The 17,612-nt window shown below is 48.6% G+C and overlaps 6 protein-coding genes across 6 annotated transcripts; 4 read left to right on the top strand and 2 right to left on the bottom strand.

The window, feature by feature from the left end:
- Positions 1-379: 379 nt before the first annotated feature.
- On the top strand, positions 380-2,627 carry N7479_003717 (VPS9 domain-containing protein; the record flags this gene model as incomplete). The annotated part of the gene is made up of 2 exons (XM_057251414.1): positions 380-681; positions 746-2,627. The coding sequence occupies 2 exons, from the start codon at positions 380-382 to the stop codon at positions 2,625-2,627; spliced, it is 2,184 nt and encodes a 727-aa protein (XP_057110739.1).
- A 430-nt stretch (positions 2,628-3,057) lies between these two features.
- N7479_003716 (uncharacterized protein) lies at positions 3,058-4,674 on the bottom strand (the record flags this gene model as incomplete). The annotated part of the gene is made up of 1 exon (XM_057251413.1): positions 3,058-4,674. One exon carries the CDS (start codon positions 4,672-4,674, stop codon positions 3,058-3,060), a length of 1,617 nt encoding a protein of 538 aa, XP_057110738.1.
- Positions 4,675-5,117: 443 nt separating this feature from the next.
- N7479_003715 (uncharacterized protein) lies at positions 5,118-6,410 on the bottom strand (the record flags this gene model as incomplete). Its single annotated transcript, XM_057251412.1, has 1 exon — positions 5,118-6,410. The coding sequence occupies one exon, from the start codon at positions 6,408-6,410 to the stop codon at positions 5,118-5,120; it is 1,293 nt and encodes a 430-aa protein (XP_057110737.1).
- A 789-nt stretch (positions 6,411-7,199) lies between these two features.
- Positions 7,200-9,842, top strand: N7479_003714 (RING-H2 finger protein; the record flags this gene model as incomplete). The annotated part of the gene is made up of 3 exons (XM_057251411.1): positions 7,200-9,311; positions 9,369-9,644; positions 9,699-9,842. 3 exons carry the CDS (start codon positions 7,200-7,202, stop codon positions 9,840-9,842), a joined length of 2,532 nt encoding a protein of 843 aa, XP_057110736.1.
- Positions 9,843-10,638: 796 nt separating this feature from the next.
- Positions 10,639-11,391, top strand: N7479_003713 (phosphoribosylglycinamide formyltransferase; the record flags this gene model as incomplete). The annotated part of the gene is made up of 2 exons (XM_057251410.1): positions 10,639-11,049; positions 11,131-11,391. 2 exons carry the CDS (start codon positions 10,639-10,641, stop codon positions 11,389-11,391), a joined length of 672 nt encoding a protein of 223 aa, XP_057110735.1.
- Positions 11,392-15,016: 3,625 nt separating this feature from the next.
- N7479_003712 (Zn(II)2Cys6 transcription factor) lies at positions 15,017-17,268 on the top strand (the record flags this gene model as incomplete). The annotated part of the gene is made up of 3 exons (XM_057251409.1): positions 15,017-16,072; positions 16,148-16,944; positions 17,046-17,268. The coding sequence occupies 3 exons, from the start codon at positions 15,017-15,019 to the stop codon at positions 17,266-17,268; spliced, it is 2,076 nt and encodes a 691-aa protein (XP_057110734.1).
- Between the last annotated feature and the right edge of the window lie 344 nt (positions 17,269-17,612).

Below are 17,612 nucleotides of genomic sequence, written 5' to 3'. Positions count from 1 at the left end.
TGATGAGGATCAATATCAAGGAGACGTGAGTCTATCGCGGTTATCGGCGAGTCATTTATCCAGTGACGCAGTGCGGAGAGCGATCGGCACGTGATGAGTACCCCCGTGACGTGACGCGATATCGCGTGAATTCAATTACTCGTCAGCTTTGGTGTCTTCTAAAATGATCAGGAAATTAATGCACTGCTTCTGATTAGCTACAATATACTTCGTGTTTGGTACGGAGTACGGAGTACTTCCGATCGCTTTACTTGATAACAGGCTCAGGCTAGAACTGGGGGGGTTCTCGGACGCGGATCGGCACAGACCTATCAGCTGCATCTGTGAGCGGAGACACGCAATTAGTGCCTTGTAGGACCCCATCGCCCCTGGCTCTAAAATGTCTGGCCCCTCTGGAAATACTAGCACTCAGCCTCATTTACATTCAGCACGGTCATTCACCAGAATGGAGGGCTCGGACATGAAATCCCCCACGCTTGAGCAAGATTCCAAAACAACACCGCTGCCGTCACCTGTCCATAACGAGGGGCAGGAAAATGGACCTGACGTATTTGAAAGACGAGACTCCGCAGACTCTGGCACCGCAGGCGATGCCCAGACAGATGATGGCTTTGTGCTTTCGCGAAGCGTACAAGACCCTTCGGAGGAGCTACCAATCGAACTAATCAGCCTGGCAGATCGGTAAGTGTGGTCGTATTGGCGTACATGCTTCAACGTTTTTTTCTGACATCCATTGCCCCAATAGCTTTGTGAATTCCCTCAGCGCCAGAGTACATAACTCGCCTCCCACCATCGAGAAGATCTCTGAGCTCTTCCAAGTTTTCTACAGCCGCGCCGAGTCCCACATTGCCACTCATATATCTGCTCTCATAACTCGTATCAATCGGGATCTTTCGCCTCAGGTTCCTACAAAAGCTATACGGGGCAGCGCACTGTCGAAACTGAGCAGCAAACGCTCCCAAGATGATGTCAGACAAGGGGCTTCAGGTCGCCAAATGTTGACAGCGTCCGAAGTAGCTGAAAGGCGAAAAGCTCGTAGAGCCCTTGAAAACAAACGAAGTGCATTAGAAGAGGCTGCCGAACGGAGGGTCTGCGAGCTGGTTTATGATAAACTCTGGAGGCACAAGAGTACATTGGATGATGTGCGAGATGAAAAGTTGCGTTCCAAGACTGCAGCTTTGCTGCTGGTCGGCATTAATCTTAAGGACCTTGGGATCGATATAGACCTTGAAGCAATCGATGAGCAGAAACAGGACGAGGCGAACGAATTCCTTTGTCAAGCCCGAGAGTATCTCGCGAAGATGAACGATTACAAATATCCCCTTGGGAAGCTTCAGCAGCTGGCAGCAGCGCACAAGGCCATCGTCGATGCTCTTACTAAACTCTTACCATCTTCCTCTTCTGCAGACGAGATTCTACCCACATTAATCTATTCACTTGTGACTTGCCCTCCTGAAGGGATCAATATTGTCAGCAACTTGGTTTTCATTCAGCGTTTCAGGTCTTCAAACAAAATTGACGGAGAAACAGCATACTGCTTGACCAACCTAGAGGCCGCGATAAGCTTTTTGGAAAACGTCGATCTTTCTACACTGCGTGCAGATGAGCTGCAAGATGGCCCTCTCAAGCCCCCTAGTGAGACGACAACACCATCCGCAGACCATATTGATCCCTTCCGGCCCACCAAGGAGACTACAACCTCGGCTGTGACGACTGTATCTGCATCGCCAGAATTGTCAAAGCCAGAAATCAAAGAACCCGTCTCCTCTACGTTACCCAAGCCTCGCCCCTCTGCCACACCACAGCAACGACGCCTCAGCAACCTTTTCCAACCGCCTTCTAAAGTCCTCGGGGCTGCAAATGATGCTGTGCGCACCACTGCCGACCAAAGCTTGAAGAACATTGGTGCTACATTGGACAGCAGTTTCAATTTTCTGTTTGGTCGTCTGAAGGAAATGCAAAACATCCAAGGACCCGGCCCCGATGGTAGCGGACCAATACTGCCAAAGACACTTGCCGAAGCTCGCCGTCTAGTGACCTTGCAGCCAGCGTCTGCCGCCAACCAAAACCTGACCCAAGGGGAGCTCGAAGCAATCAACTCCGTTTCCGTGGATGAAAGCACACCCCCGCGCAGTAGTTCAAGACTCATGGACCTCTCCAGCGGTGGCCCTACCTCTCGAGACCGAAGTGTGGACAGCACCCGAACCCAGGAGAGCGGTAAAAAGTCCATCACGACATCACTACGTGAAGACTTTGCATCAAATTCAGCCGTCAGCGCACCTACTCCGTTAGAATCAATGCGAAACTTTGGCAACACACTCAATCCTTTAAACCACATCCCGGGTATGATGAAGAACTTTGGCCGCACCGCACCAGAAACTCCTAGCGGCAGGTCTGTATCTCCATCCGGACTGGACAGGTTCAAGCCATCACCTGCCTCGGTAGACAGTACTAGTGGCCTGGTTAGCCCATCGCCCACCTCTTCATTGAAAATTGATCCTCCGATCCAGCGGTTCCTTGACACACAGGATGCGCGCGATCTCCGGATTGGGGACATAACTGTTCTACTAGAAGACTATAAGAGACTCGCTGCTGTGCTTTATAAACCAGGTGCCGAGTCTCGATAAGTTACTTAACGTCGGATTACGGTTTTTTTTGGTTTTCATTTCATCTCCTCGTTGATTGTATTGAGAGATGGGGTATTCTTGCATCGTGGATCGATGGCGTTATTATATCTGGTATTTCATTTCATTTGGGCGAATACACCTTGAGTTAAATAGCATAACTTTGGCGGGCAAGCTACGCATTGTCCATATCATACATCATTTTGGCAAAAGAATCAACTCTTCAGATCGACATATCAATGTGAACTCGATAAGCCCCCACGCAGTACCCCAGAGAAAGAATAGCTAAGAAATAGTTAAAAGCGTGAAAGGTAAAGGGGGTATTGAACATGCATAAATCAAGCCCTGTGGTGGGTAGTTTAGGGCATAACACAATCATTTCAAGCAAAATAAGGGTCAACGACAAGCCATGACGAGCAAGGCTATTTCTCACTTATGATTGGCGTCCACGCAGAACCTCTGCACCGCCGGTTCTCATCTCGGTCAATTTATTCGTCAACTCCGAATTTTGTGTTTCAACTTGGTCATGGCGGCGCTTGACTTCGCCTTCAAACACAGCAGCTGTGCGGCGGCGGGCACGTCGTAGGTTCTTCATTTCTGAGAGGAGATGGGTGAAACGGTCGATTATTTGGTCTCCGCAGTCTTCCCACTCATCCATTGACATGTGTGATAAACAAGTCTGGCGTTCTTCGTCCGCCAGAGCCAACATATGAGAGACGGCGTTTCTGGGCTCCTCCGTATCTGGAACAAAAGGTGGGTTTGGTGGCAAGGAGGGCGATTTTATAACAGGTGGAGGGGGGGTGGGGGATTTGTCAAAGGGTTCAGCTTGCAGCTCGGAGAAAGATTTTTGGAAAAGCACTTCTGGGGGGTAGTCCGCTTCAAGTGATCGCTTTCTAGAATGGATGACAGTGTTGCGACGGCTACGATGCGACGGCTCATGCAATTCATGGGAATCATGGGAATCATGCATAAAAAACGGATCCAGCATGGTGTGGTCGGCGTCTAAATCGGTTAGACTGGTCATATCAAAAGCGTTGATTGAATGCCCGCTGCTTTCCCGTCGTCCATCTGCGCGTATGGTGTGGTCCATGCCATCATCGCTTCCGCCGTCACTGTCAGTATGATCTTGAAACGATGCAATGCTGAGTGGCCGGCCAACATCTGGTGGAGGTTGAGAGTTGTGACGAGTAGGTGATCCATCGAGTTTTTGGTCAAGCTGTTCAAGAAGTGAGGGCTTTGGTGGACTGAAGCGTGTCCTGGGTGTTACCGACGAGCTGTGAGGGAGAAGTATCTTCCTGGGCCCAGTAGGAGGAAGCATTTGGCCCAATTTCCGCGGCTTAGACTTAGGTTGTGGTTGAGTCTGAGGCTCAGGGTCAGAGTCTATAGTGACAGGCTGCCGCGAAGAAGTTCTCTTTCTGCTGGCGGACCAGAAATTCTCCAGTCGCTTGCTCAATGGCTCCTCGGTTGTACGTGGTTTGTGCGACACATGCCAGTTGTGTGCTTCGTCGGGCTTTTCGTTATCCCCGCCATCCCCGCCAAGAGACGAAGTCATTGGGCTTCCAAAGCTATCAAAATCATCGGAATCAAAGCCGGCCTTCTTCATGGCTTGGTCGCCCAGGCCTTCATACCAGTTAGTCCCGTAATTATGCCGTGAAGGCCGGGGCTGGTACATCGATTTTGGATCGGGGACGGTGTAGACAGCATTGGTACTTGACGATGGCTGAGCTTTGTTGTCATCAAATCCGTAGACGCTAGTCCCTGCCACAGTTGAATCATCAATCGCCTCCACATCTGTGTCAAACACATCTCTGTCTCGCTGCATCTCATGCGTAGGAAGATTGTGGGGCTGATTTGGGAATTGAGATGCACCATGTAATTCTAGCGAGCCACCTCTACCATTGACACCCGGAACATTTGGATCGACTAGCTGGGTGATTGGTACCTCAACTCTGGCTTGTTCCGCGCGTTGCTGGCGCGACTGGATGGCTTGGTCGGGGGTTCCACGAGCCTGGCCACCTTCTTTAGAGTGGACATAATCGCCAACCCCCATGATAATTTTGGTGGCTAGCTATGTTAGGCGGAATAAAGAAAATTGTTTTTTTTTTTTTTTGATGACACTGAAAGACGATGAGGATCAGTCTATGGTAAGGTTGTCGGGGCAAACGCGATATCACCGCGTGGTCACGTGTCGACCATTTCAAACGTCTTCAAGCCTCATCGACGGTAATTGGGGCTTAGAGCGGCGGTGATCTCCCGGCATAAATGCCAACAACCTTGAACTTGCTTGCTTGGCTACATTGTGAATGCCACAACCACCTAAGGCTACATGAAGGTGTAACTCGTATCTTGTACAACTTATACAACGAATTCTACTATACTGAAAGAGAGATCTTCAGTTATAAATAAGATGCAATCTATTAGGGGTATATTAAATAAAAGTTTACACGAGAAACTCCACGGTATATGAACATCAAAACCATCTCAGCCAGAACCTCAATCAGCAGAGTCATCATCAATATGAAGACTCTCCAGATTGTATGCGACACTCCTGCCTCGTTTCTTGGCCTTCTCGAAGAGCTCGATCGATTTTTGGATCTCGGCTGCTCTCTTTTCAGTTGCAAGCCTGTGTTCAAGTCTCGCTTCGAGAGAGCCTGGGGTTTCATCCATAAGCATCCGGTCGGGGTTGTCATCTGCTTCAAAGCCAACCGGTAATGACAGCGAAGACAGCAACAGATCACCGATCCACAAAGAGATCATGCCTCTGAGCTCCAGCAATTCAGGCGAGTCAGAGTATGGAGGAGACCCTAGAAGCTGGTCCATACGTGTAGCAATCTGCTGCGCCTGTTCCAACTCCCGTGCCCTAGTTGCTGTGATGGCAGCACCTGTCTTGTCTCGTGATTTCCCACGATGACCAAATTCAAACTCTGAATTTTCATCCTCAGAAAACTCATCAGAGTCTTCTTCTTGGCGAAGAACAATATCTTTCCTAGTCGCCTTGCTTTCTTGCTGGGTGCTATACACCCAAAGCCCAAACATTGCAGGATAGAAGTGCAAGGAGGAAATAGACTGTGGTGAAGATTTCATGAACGGATGGTTGAGAATGAGTCGTTCATAATATTCCTTGGCTGTAGCAAAGCCCTTGGCGGTAAAATTTATGGGTGTGCTATCCATTGCATTCGACACCTTTGTATCAGGATTGGCTGTAGTTTCCTGTTGGTCACGCCGCAGCAAGATTTCAGCGCCAATGCCCCACCTTGCTTCGTTGCGGACGTCCATTCGAAAGCCTCTGTAGTCTTCGCGCAAGATCAAACCCCAAGCTCGTCCGGCTCGAACATAATCACCTTGGAGCATGCATCGATGTAAAATGGCAGTCAATGCACCCAGATGTTGGAAGCGAATGTTGCCTTGCTGGGCCGACTGAGGAGGGTAGATTGGAGGTGATAATGCTGCCAAGTCTTTGAGGTGGCGTGCGGTAGTCTCTCTTCTGATTTTCTCATCCTTTTCTGGCTTATGAGGGAAATGGCCTTGGGGCAATTCTTGGTTGAATGGGAAACCCGCGATTCGGTATTGATGGGATTCATTCGGCGTCAATATCAATGGAGCACCAGCGGGCTCGGATTCCGTAGCCGAGGCGATATCAGTTGTTTCTTCGCCATCCAGATCGCTTTCACTCCACCCCACACTCTTCTTGCGTTTCCGGCGGTCATATTGAGATACGCGAGTGCCGGGCGGCTGGAGCCAAGACGGTAGTGGTAGAGAAAAAACCGAAGAAGACGGCGCAGCCATATGCTCAAAAGGGGGCGTATTCCATGCGCCACCAAAAAAGGCAAGAGCCGTAGCAGTCTGTACTAGAGCCTAGGCTGTGATTGCGCGAATTGGTGTTCGCGCATTTGTCAGAGAAACGGGTCGTGGAAGATGACGGAATGAATATATTGTGCCTCAGGCACCCGAGTCGAAGCAAAGAAGGCAAACATCATCACTTATCGTCCTCTATCAATTGCTTGCTTTGATATGACTCCTCTACTCCTCCCTTTTCCTCTATTTGCCCCTTTTCATTTTTGCCCGGCGATCTTTTACCTCCGTTTCGCGTTTGCCAGTCGCTGGCTGTTCTTCTCTGAGCGTTGTTACCATAGCTCCCCGAGATTCAAGGGTCGGCGGTTATACCACTCGGAGTGGGCTGTGCCTGGATACGTTAAGACAGTTTGAAACTTGAGACCTCTGGCCGCTGTTGCTCGTATTGGGCAGTGAAATTGTCTTACGCGTTTTGTACCTATCGCAAATAACCCGATAACCGCTAACTCCCTGTCCGCTCTCCACTCCTTTGTTCCAAAAGCCCGACACACACGGCCTCTTCAGAACCATTCCCGAGAATCAACTGCATCCACCCTGTCAGCTTGAGCAAGAAATCAACATCTGTTTCATACATCACTCTAAACCCTTTTGCACCCGATATCCATCTCCTAGGTTCAACCCAAGATCGATACGGTCGCCACCACTAGCCATATGTTCCTCGCGTGGCAATGAACAGTCGTTGACACTCTCTGCATTATTCCCAACGGCCACAACTTTATTACTATGGGACAGTCCGCTTCTACGCAACGTGATCCATCCAACACTGGCTACCCGGCACACCTTGCACCTTTCCCGATACAGCGTGGCGGCCCTAACACAAGGGATGAAGATATGAATCATAGACAGGCGGCCGAACACAACGGAGAGGGTAGTTTTTCACCCCGGACAGACATGAACACACACAGCAGGAGCGATCAAGATATGGCATCCGACCAGCCAAGCCGGTTCTCCGCCGGGGGTTCGCAACCCATGCGGAGCATCGAGGAGGAGGACGGACCTGAGTATGAACTTCCACCTCGCGAATACCGCACTGCGGCATTTGCTCGAATGGCAGCACGAAGACAATCGACCATGTCAAGGCTAGGATCTAGGCTTCTTCCCAATTCAGTGATTCGCGGACTTCTCAATAGTCAAGAAGAGACCCCGGCAGAGGGACATGCGCATCGATATGGCCTAGTTCCTATGCCCATCCCAAGATCTGAGACTGCCCACACATCCGGTCGGTTTAGTGCGTTCAACTCACTCAGCCCCAGAGGAATCACTCGGCGCCGATCTGCTCGCGCGCCATATTTTATTCCACCCCGCGCGGAGTCTGCTGGGATTCCAGATGCACCAGCAAACCCGCCATATATCGACTCTCCATCTCAAATACCCGAGCCCACAAGAGCCTCCTGGCGTCGCAGTGTCAGGCTACAACGCATGCGTCACTCGATCTCATCTCCCATTTCTCACATGTTCGGTCAGCCACACTCGGATTTGCGGCCTCACGAAAGCCCAGAATATCCAATGTCAGATCCCTTATTTGATGATAGAGCCATGGACACGAGTCTGGATTTCGGTGAACCGCCTCATGAACTTGATTCTGTAGAACCAGCAATCCAGTCCGGGAGGCCAATAACTGATTCATCTCCTACCGAGCCAAGTCCTGCTTTGATGCGCCGATTGCCTGGGATCATCCGAGCGAGATCATCCAGAGTACTGCGACGAGAAGAGCAAACGCCTCTGTCAAGGGTTCTTCAGCTCGCCGCATCCGCAATTGCAGCTCAGCTATCTGGCACTGCTGGTCCTGCGTTGCCTAATATCCAGGCATTGGGTAATGATGGGTTAGATGGCTCTTTGGAGAATTTCATCCAGAGTTTGCAGCACGCAACTTCTGCGCAGACTCAGCCAAGTGCAACAGGGGATGGGCCAAGCGATAGTGCAACTGAAGCACCCTCACATCCCGTCAATTTCTTGCGTGTGTTCCGATTTGCCAATTCAGAATCTCCCACAGGCCCAGGCGCTTCAGGGCAGAGCGCGAATGGTGTCGGCGGCCGTGGGACCCAAACCAATGGTATGAATGTTGATGAGCCTGCCGAAGGTGAAGGACGAACAGTCACACTGGTCGTCGTTGGAGTTCGATCCGTCCCATCCGGAAATGGAGGTAATCCTGAGCAGCAACAGCCTGCAGGCCCGGGCCCCGCTCTAGATGCTCTGCTCGGCCTACCATTTTTGCCACCTAATACTATCCCTCGGCCTCAAGATTCCACTGGTGAACCTACCCAGCGGGGTGACGTGCGATCCAGATTACACCTTCCTCGGCACCCAGGCCATGCAGGACTACAGGCCCCCGCCGGGGCCACGGAATTCCCACGCCCATCAGTGCCCAATGCTTTTAGAAGAATGTCTGACAGTGGGCCCCGTGCTGCATTCCCGTCCTACCACCCCTCTGGTTTCTCTGACAGCCCCCCGGGACCGCACCCGCCTCCATCAACCCCAGCTGAACAGGGGGTGTCTGCTTTGTCCTCCGGCACTTCTACCCCAAGCCGTAGACCATCCTCTGCTTCAGCAATTCCTCCAGATATCCTACCCAATCTCCATGAAGATCGGGCAATGCAACCGACGGCGGAAACTTTGGAAGAGCCTATGACATTCAATACCGCCCGTCAGCGACGCCGAAGCGATTCTGAGTATGCTCGTCATCGGGCCCTCGGATCTGGTGCTGTTCGACGTAATGGCATGGTTGAGCCCGATCAACCCCCACCAAGCGGAGGTCGAAGTTGGCTAATCTATGTTGTTGGAACCAACCTCTCTGAAAACCACCCAGCTTTGACGACACCAAGCCTTTTTACTGATGTAAGAATGCCCTACTGACCTTCATCAGGAACCTGGTTGCTAACACTTCTCGAACAGAACCCAACTTACGAGGATATGATCCTACTTTCATCACTGTTGGGTCCAGCCAAACCCCCTGTCGCTTCTCAAACCGACATCAACTCCGCCGGCGGACTGTTCCGTCTTGTGGAGTATGCAGGCTCATTGGTCGCCGAAGCCGTCGAAGGCGCTGGCGCCATTCAAATCCAAGACGGCGAGCGCTGCTTGATCTGCTTGAGTGATTATGAGGTGGCCGAGGAAGTTCGAGAGCTGAATAAATGCAAACATGTCTTCCACAAGGACTGCATAGACCAGGTTTGTTATCTTGTCCATCTATCATTATGTTCGGTTGCTGACTATATGTTGTAGTGGTTAACCACCGGGAGAAACTCGTGTCCTTTGTGCCGAGGTCAAGGCGTCAACGAAACTACAGGCAACGACTCCAACACTAACAACCCGGCACCCAATCCTGCTCCTGCCCCAGTTCCAGCTCCAGATGGTACAGCCGTCTGATCCCTTCCACCTCCTAGCAAGCATGGTCATATCACCCATGTGAGCAACTCCCAACTCTGACTTTTAAATTCTTCTTCCCTTTTAGCTTTAGCATGCAGCGTGTGCTTAGAACCTTTTAACGATTTTTCCCATGGATATCCCCTTTGCATTTCATTTCTGTGCATCCACTTTAGGTGCTTTTATCATGTTGGGTTATTGAATATTTGCTCTCGGGGCCTCGAAACAAGGAACCCTCTTGGAAGATAACTCGGACTTTCACCCCGAGAATGTTAGTCTTTACGTCTATCAATTCTAGGTCTTTATTCGGTCTACTACGTAGATTTACACCGTGGCTGGCCATACTCCATGGCTCCAACTAGCCAGGAAATGTTTAACATATTAAAATACATGTAAAAACACCCATGCAGCTATGCAGCCGGCCTTGGATACTTTTGTTATAATAATTATTGCCGTTGATGGTCCTCGTATACCTACATAGTATGTAGGTAATATCTCATCTACAGTCTTGGAAGGCCCGTTGCCCCGCGCGGCTGAATTAGGTAATCCAAAAAATCGCCTGGGCCATATCCCCAACTCCATTGCTAGCTTGCGCCAGCGAGATTGTGCTATTTCGTTATTCTCTAAACTTTGAGAGTAGCATCTGCAGTATCAATATCTACGGGGGTACTCAATTGACCCCACCGCGGCCGAAAAAAAGTTTCAACCGTGCACTCTATCCTTTCCATCTCCGAAGTCTGCAATTTCACGAAAACCCCGCCATACAACCCACCAGAGACCTATAAATCTACAATCTACCATGGCCGCCCCAATTCGCGTCACGGTCCTCATATCTGGCAATGGTACAAATCTACAAGCTGTTATCGATAAAGTGGCCGCAGGACAGTTAAAGGCAACAATCGTCCGCGTGATCTCCAATCGCAAAACCGCATTCGGTCTTGAGCGCGCCAGCAAAGCCAACATCCCAACCGAATACCATAATCTCGTCAAGTACAAGAAGCAGCACCCCGCGACGCCGGAAGGTGTTCAGCTTGCGCGCGAGGAATACGATGCTGATCTTGCAAAGCTGATCCTTGCCGACACGCCGGAGCTGGTCGTGTGTCTCGGCTTCATGCACATTCTCTCGCCGCAGTTCTTGGAGCCCCTGGAGGCTGCTAAGACAAGAATCATCAACTTGCACCCCGCGCTGCCGGGTGCGTTCAACGGCGTTGTAAGTCACAAAGCTCCTTTTTTGAATTGTACCTTTTTAGCTGGGATGATATGCTGATATCTCTTTTCCCCTGGTCATTAGAATGCGATCGAACGTGCTCATGCTGCGTGGTTGGAGGGCCAAATTGATAAGACCGGTGTTATGATGCACGATGTCATTTCTGAGGTGGATATGGGTACACCAATTCTGGTGCGGGAGATCCCTTTCCAGAAGGGCCAGGATGAGAACCTCGAGACCTTTGAAACTCGGGTCCATGAGACCGAGTGGGGAGTCGTCGTTGAAGGAGTGGATAAAGTGGTGAAGGAATTGATGGCCCAAAAACAAAAAGGCTCAACTGCATGAATACCCATTTGTCTTGGATGACACTACTCATAGAAGGGACAAGGCGCTTCCCGGATCGACCCAGGACTACCAATCCCGAATGATGCAATCGTCGGGGCTGTTGACGATTTATGACTATATACTCCGTATACCTTGTATGATTGCAGAAAAATAAAAAGACACATATGATCATATTGCAAGCTAGTGTATATTCCATGTGTTCTAGAGTGTCAATTTGGATGTTAGAGCCGCGGAACCGCAGCCCGTAAATTGGAACCATATCAAGAAAAGGAAAATCATAGCAAAAGAGGAAAGGTGTGGTCCATGCAAAGACAAGAAAGTGGGCAATCAGAAGCGCGTTGTAACGCTGAACTCGCCGTTGGGCCTATGATCGTGGCGCCAGCGTGACAGATCAAACCCAATTCCCAACACCTTGGTTCTCTTATTCGGGCTCCACCGTTTCCCCATTCAGATGTTGGGCTGGTAGATTACTTCGTACGTGGGTTATTTTTGGCCCCCAAATTCACCGGCGTCAACTCAATTACTCCCGTCACTTGAGATCGGCGAATATCATAACCATTTCGGGCACGGGCTAGTATGGGAGCCAGTGATTCTTTGCTTCTTTAGAATATAGTGAACCCTTGCACAACGTGTAGAGTAATATGTTATATATGTAATTCACCTCCAAGTCAACACCATTATATTGATATGCTATATTGAGATTCGGGGTAATAAGCTCTCGCTGCCATTAGACATGAGAAAATCTACAAAGTAACAGGACTTTTAATCAGTACATATTCTAATTTCAGCCACTTTATATCCACAATACTAGTACTCCGTACAATATAGGTAGATGCAGGGCCATTAATATTAAGAAAAAAAATCATGCAAGTACTTTTGGTAGCCAATACAAGGCTGTAAACTACCGGGCCGATATATTTTTGCCTATTAAGAAACACACTTTTCTTCGTGGGGCACAATATAAATCGATAATCTAGCTAAACTCTATTATTCTCTATTCAAATTAACCAAATCAGACCAAATCAGATCAAATCAACCAAAAATCAAATGCAGAGTTGTATAAAAATCCCGTTTCATATTCAGCGCACGCACCTTGCAAATCACAACGCCATATGATCTCCAAAGAGTCCACTAGAGAACCACACTTTGCTGCTGATCTCACAGTCCCCGGAACCTTAGTACTCTCAGGATGATACTCAATTAGGTATAGTGCTAAATGGGTCGGTGGGGATATCAACTTATGCCACAAGCGCAGGATCTATGATCTATATCTCACAGATACATCAATATCAACTTTATGCATGTACAATTTAACTACTTTATAGGGGAGTTGGGAGCCAAACCCTCCCAAAGATCCCCCCAAAGCTGGAAAAAAAAATCACTCTACGGAGTATGAAGCAGTCTCAGAGCTCGTGAGGTAATATGTACTCACATCTGTCATGGAGCTGGGTCCCCTAGCGTTGTCTTAGCTTATATGTATGCACATATTTCACTGATATTATGTACGGAGTGTATGGAGACTAAATGCTCGTGCACGGCCTAGACATTTGTTACTTTGAAATATTGAAATATTGGGATTATCACCTGGGTATAATTTCCGACCGTTTAATGGGGTTTTGCAATCTACATCGTGCATTTCCATTTGATATTCCTAACCCCCTTCCCCTTACTATATCTTGATCCTTGGAGTAATATTGCAAGTTAAATTAGGGAGTACGCGTCTAAGATCTCGGGGCTCCCAACTGAATTAAGATACGTAAGCCGATATTGGAGTCGATCCAAGACTTCGAAGAGTGTTACTAGTGTCATTTTCTTCGATCTACCAGGCCCACCTTCTCTGTCAACCCATCGTCGATCAGGCACATGGCCGGTTGAAACCCCGGACATGCATGTCTTAGCCCCTCGAATCGGAAAGCTAGAAGGGCGGGATGAGGTAGCAACAGCTTACAGCTGTATTTTGTGATGGCACACCGATAGTTTGACTAGAACCAGTCAAGAAAGAGAAGAGACAGAAAAAGAAAAAAAAAGAACCAGAAATCCCCCCACATTTCCCAGAGAGACCGTGAATCATAGTGCAGACTATTGTTTCTCCCATTCTCGAATCAGGACCTCCAGATTCCCACAATCAACTCTAGCCGCATCCACTTAGAACCGATCTCCGTCAACAGAGCGTTTTCGGCAATTTTCTTTTTTTTTTCTCCCTTGGCCTCGAAGGTTTTACATTTGCCGAATTTAGCCTTTTTGATGCGGGACTCGCCGTTCGAACATTATCTACTCCGTACGGAGTACAGTCCGACTGGTACTGATCATCAGCTTACTAGTAGGGAGTACGAAGTACGAAGTACATAAGTATAGAACTTCACAACTGATAATCGCTCAATATCCAGGACCCTTGTTGATTTTAACTTAGATCCACTAGTAGTCAATATGCAAATAGGAAAAAAAAGGCGAAAGCCAAAAGCCAAGAGAGAGAGAAAATCCCCGGGGATCCGTCTTCTCCTTCGGTCAAAGCCCGAAAAAAAAAAGAACAAAGGAAATTGATTCCAAAATATACCATGACTAGTACATCTCTCCGAGTACCATAAACCGAAAAGGGCTCGGGGGACCGGGACAGATCCTTAGGCGCTATGATCATGATCCTCTGCATAGACCCGGCCAAGCCCTAATACCAGAATTGCTTGGATTTATCTCTGTGGCTTGGGATCGTCGTTCTCACCCCCCTTTTTTTTCCTTCCCTTTTTTTTTCCCCTTCTTTTTCTCTGTCAATTTTTGTTTTTTGATACGCCGAGACCCGAGGCTCGTCCGTGTAGATCTGCTTTTTATTCTGTTTATGTTCAAGATGTTCTTGATCTTCAAGGAATAGGGGCTAAAGTAGTAATGATATTCAAAGTATCAAGTACTTTGTATGTAGTATTTAGAAGGTAACTTGGAACTTTTGCCTACATCCAAAAAGAATGGAATACATAATACATAATTAGAATATATATATATATTTTTTTAAAAAAAAACTAGTAGATTGTTATCAAACTAGTATGTACATATGTAGTACTCCGTAAATTGTTCTGTATATGGCCTTGAAGGGCAATACCTATACTAAGGCCCATCTGTGGCTCCGCTGTCCAGCTTTAGCCGGAGGGGAGCTCTCCTGGATCAGCCCATAGTATATCCACATATTCCATATTCTATATTTCATCATCTACTCTGTACTCTTTGTTAGAGTCCAGAATACAACGTACTATGAACTTCGTACACATCGTATTAGATACATGAATCGGTCGCAGATCAGGCTTTAGCTAGTCTAGAGGCTGGGCACTAAAATAGAATTATGAGAAACACTAATGAGAAATAAGTTAATTCATTAAATATTGAATCTGTTCGAAATGGTCATTTTTATAGCTAACTGATCTTTTTTCTCCCTCCCATCCTTTCTAATCTCCGCACGTCCCCGGTTCCAAGGTTAGTTTGGGTTACTTACAACCCCCACCAACTTCAACCTCCCCCCTTCTGGCTTCTTTCATATCTTGAAATTATTAAGATGATTTCATCTTGCTGACTTGGATGGAACTAAGGGAATCAAGGGAATTAAGGGGAAATTAAGGGGAGTCTAGATGGGCTTTGCGATACGATGACGCATTCACATCAGTCGCCCGAGACGGCCATGTCGGGCTTCCTCGACTCAATGAAACAGGAATCAAGTGCTTCTGCATATTCCCTGTTTGGCCCGACACAGTATCCTGAGAGTGTTGCGTTCTGGCACGATCCCTCCGCGGCACCGACGATGATAGTGCCCCCTTCATATACAACCTCCCAGAAACAAGCCCTCTTCCAACCTCTCTCGGACCAGAAGAAGCATAAGCGCACCCGGAGCGGGTGCTTTACCTGCCGTTCGCGCCGTATCAAGTGCGATGAGAACCGTCCAGTTTGTGAACGTTGTAGGAAAGGGAGTCGTGATTGTGTCTATCCATCACCCTCCGCATCATCGTCCACATCCTCTAAGGCTAGCTCGCGTACTACAGCCAAGTCGCGTGCTGGTCGCCCGCCGTCGCACGGCAGCGATTCATCTGGGAGGGTAGACCCCGAGACTCTCAGCCCCTTGCAGCCCATTATCGACGAAGAGGAACCCGACAGTTCTGTATCCGAATACCGACCGTCCCCAGCAAGCGGCACAACCACATCACAGCCGGACCTGCGTAAGAGTGAAAGTGCACAATCTCTTCGGAAGCACAGCACAAGACCCACTTCTGATGCTAGTCCTTATATCAAAGAACATAGTAGTTCGCCATCGGCTGAGTCGCGCTTTGAGTCGATGAGCGTGCGCTCGGGCAGCCTTGGACATTCCACAACAGAATTGCTCAACAACGCGCGCCTACCGGACGATTTGCGATTTTATTTAAATTTCCAGCAGGATTTTATGACTCCTCCGCATTTCTTCTTGAGACAGGGTTGCTCTCATTTCATCCATCACAGCCTTATCGAACTTGCTTTGCACTATGAGCCTCTCCTCTACGCCCTAGTGGGACTTTCGGCTTACCATCATTCTTTAAACAACCCTGGGGGAAAGCTCTACACATTCTTGAAATACTATAATAAAGCCTTGATTCTCCTGCGAACATCATTGGGCTCTGGAGAGGAGCACACTGAGGCTACACTGTGTACTGTTCTTGTCTTGACAACATTTGAGGTATGTTGCTCTTTTCTCCCCATGACTATCGTACCGCCTCTTTTCTAACTTTTTTTTTTTTTTTTGCACTGCTAGGAATACATCGGCGATTGGATGAACCTGATAGATCACCACCAGGCGGCACATGCATTCATGCGAAAGCTAATTACGCCAGAGTCCGCCAACACGAACGAGCTACACACCAGTATCTTCTTATGGTACGCACGTTTCGATGTAGTCGTGGGGATTTTGGCTGGCACCGAAACAGTTCTCGGCCGAGACTGGTATCTTGCAAAGGAGCAGTATGACGCCGAGCAAGCCGCTATCTATCCGGATGATCCATCTAAACAACTTGCGCTTGTCGCATCCATCAACCGACGCTTCGGCTTGGATATGGCTTCCCTCTATGCGAAGTTATCTCGCCGCATGATATCAATGGAACAATTCGCTATCCAGAATGAACATCTGGGCCAGTGGCTCGAGCAGGCCAAGACGATTCTAAGGACATTCGATGATTACGACTACAAAGTGCAAAAGTATCCGCAGAAGCAGCCCTTGACAGAAGATGACGTTACCGATCCATACGTGCCCGGTGTCTTGTATCGTGGTGCCTTGTGGGATTTCAATTATGCTTGGGTCGATGTTCTCTCCACCGAGATAATGTACAAGTTCCAGACTATGCAAGTCCTACAGCAGCCTTTGCTTCAAGACTTGCAAGAATTGTCCAAGGAGCTATGCCGCCTAATCGAGACTATGATTCGCTGGCCTCAGAAGGAAAACGGATATTGTCTCGCGTTTAAAAACACTATTGGCATGCTTGGCATGTTTCTTCCCAGGGAGCATAAGTATCAAATGTGGGCACGACGCAGGTTAGCCTTGTTGGAGCAAAATGGGTAAGATGCCACTACCGGCTTATCTGCCTTCTAGAGTTGAAAGACCAAGCGCAAAGCTAACCAGGAGCCATCTATACGGATAGGTATATCATCCCCCCTAGTTTCCGCACCGGGCTCGCTGCCATCTGGCAAGTTCCAGAGGTTAACCATTGGTGGCTCCCTAATGATGAAGGATATACAAACATTGTCCGCGAGATTCGTTCCTTGACGGAGGAACGTTCATTACAGCCACGTGATGAGATGCGCGAGAATGTCCGTGATATGAAGTCTCTGTTGGGGAGATTGAATCTGGATGAAACCGACAACAACCGGAGCCATTCATAGTGGTATTCAGTGAATGGGGGTTTTGTCTTGGCATCATCTATTCTGGGTTCTCATGATCTACGAGTTCAGCCTCCGCATCACTTTTTTGAACCTGACTCCCTATTACATTGACATTTCCACGTCGAAACACACAAAACATACGTGCTCACTACATACTACCCTTACCCTAACAACATCAGGCAACCAAATTCTCTCACATCCTGCGACTGGATGACACAATTACCACGTTCCCGTTGAACAGCTTACCATTATCCAATGCAAATCGACCCACGTCTTCATCCTTCGATCTGCTCTTTCCATCTTCTCACGCCTTCCCATCTTGTTTCCGCCCTCTCTTCAATTAT

This window comes from Penicillium vulpinum, assembly GCF_028829585.1.
Source record: "Penicillium vulpinum strain IBT 29486 chromosome Unknown utg000002l_segment0_segment0, whole genome shotgun sequence".
NCBI lineage: Eukaryota > Fungi > Ascomycota > Eurotiomycetes > Eurotiales > Aspergillaceae > Penicillium > Penicillium vulpinum.
Note: the sequence above shows the minus strand (reverse complement) of the source record. Positions and strands in the feature narration are given on the sequence as shown.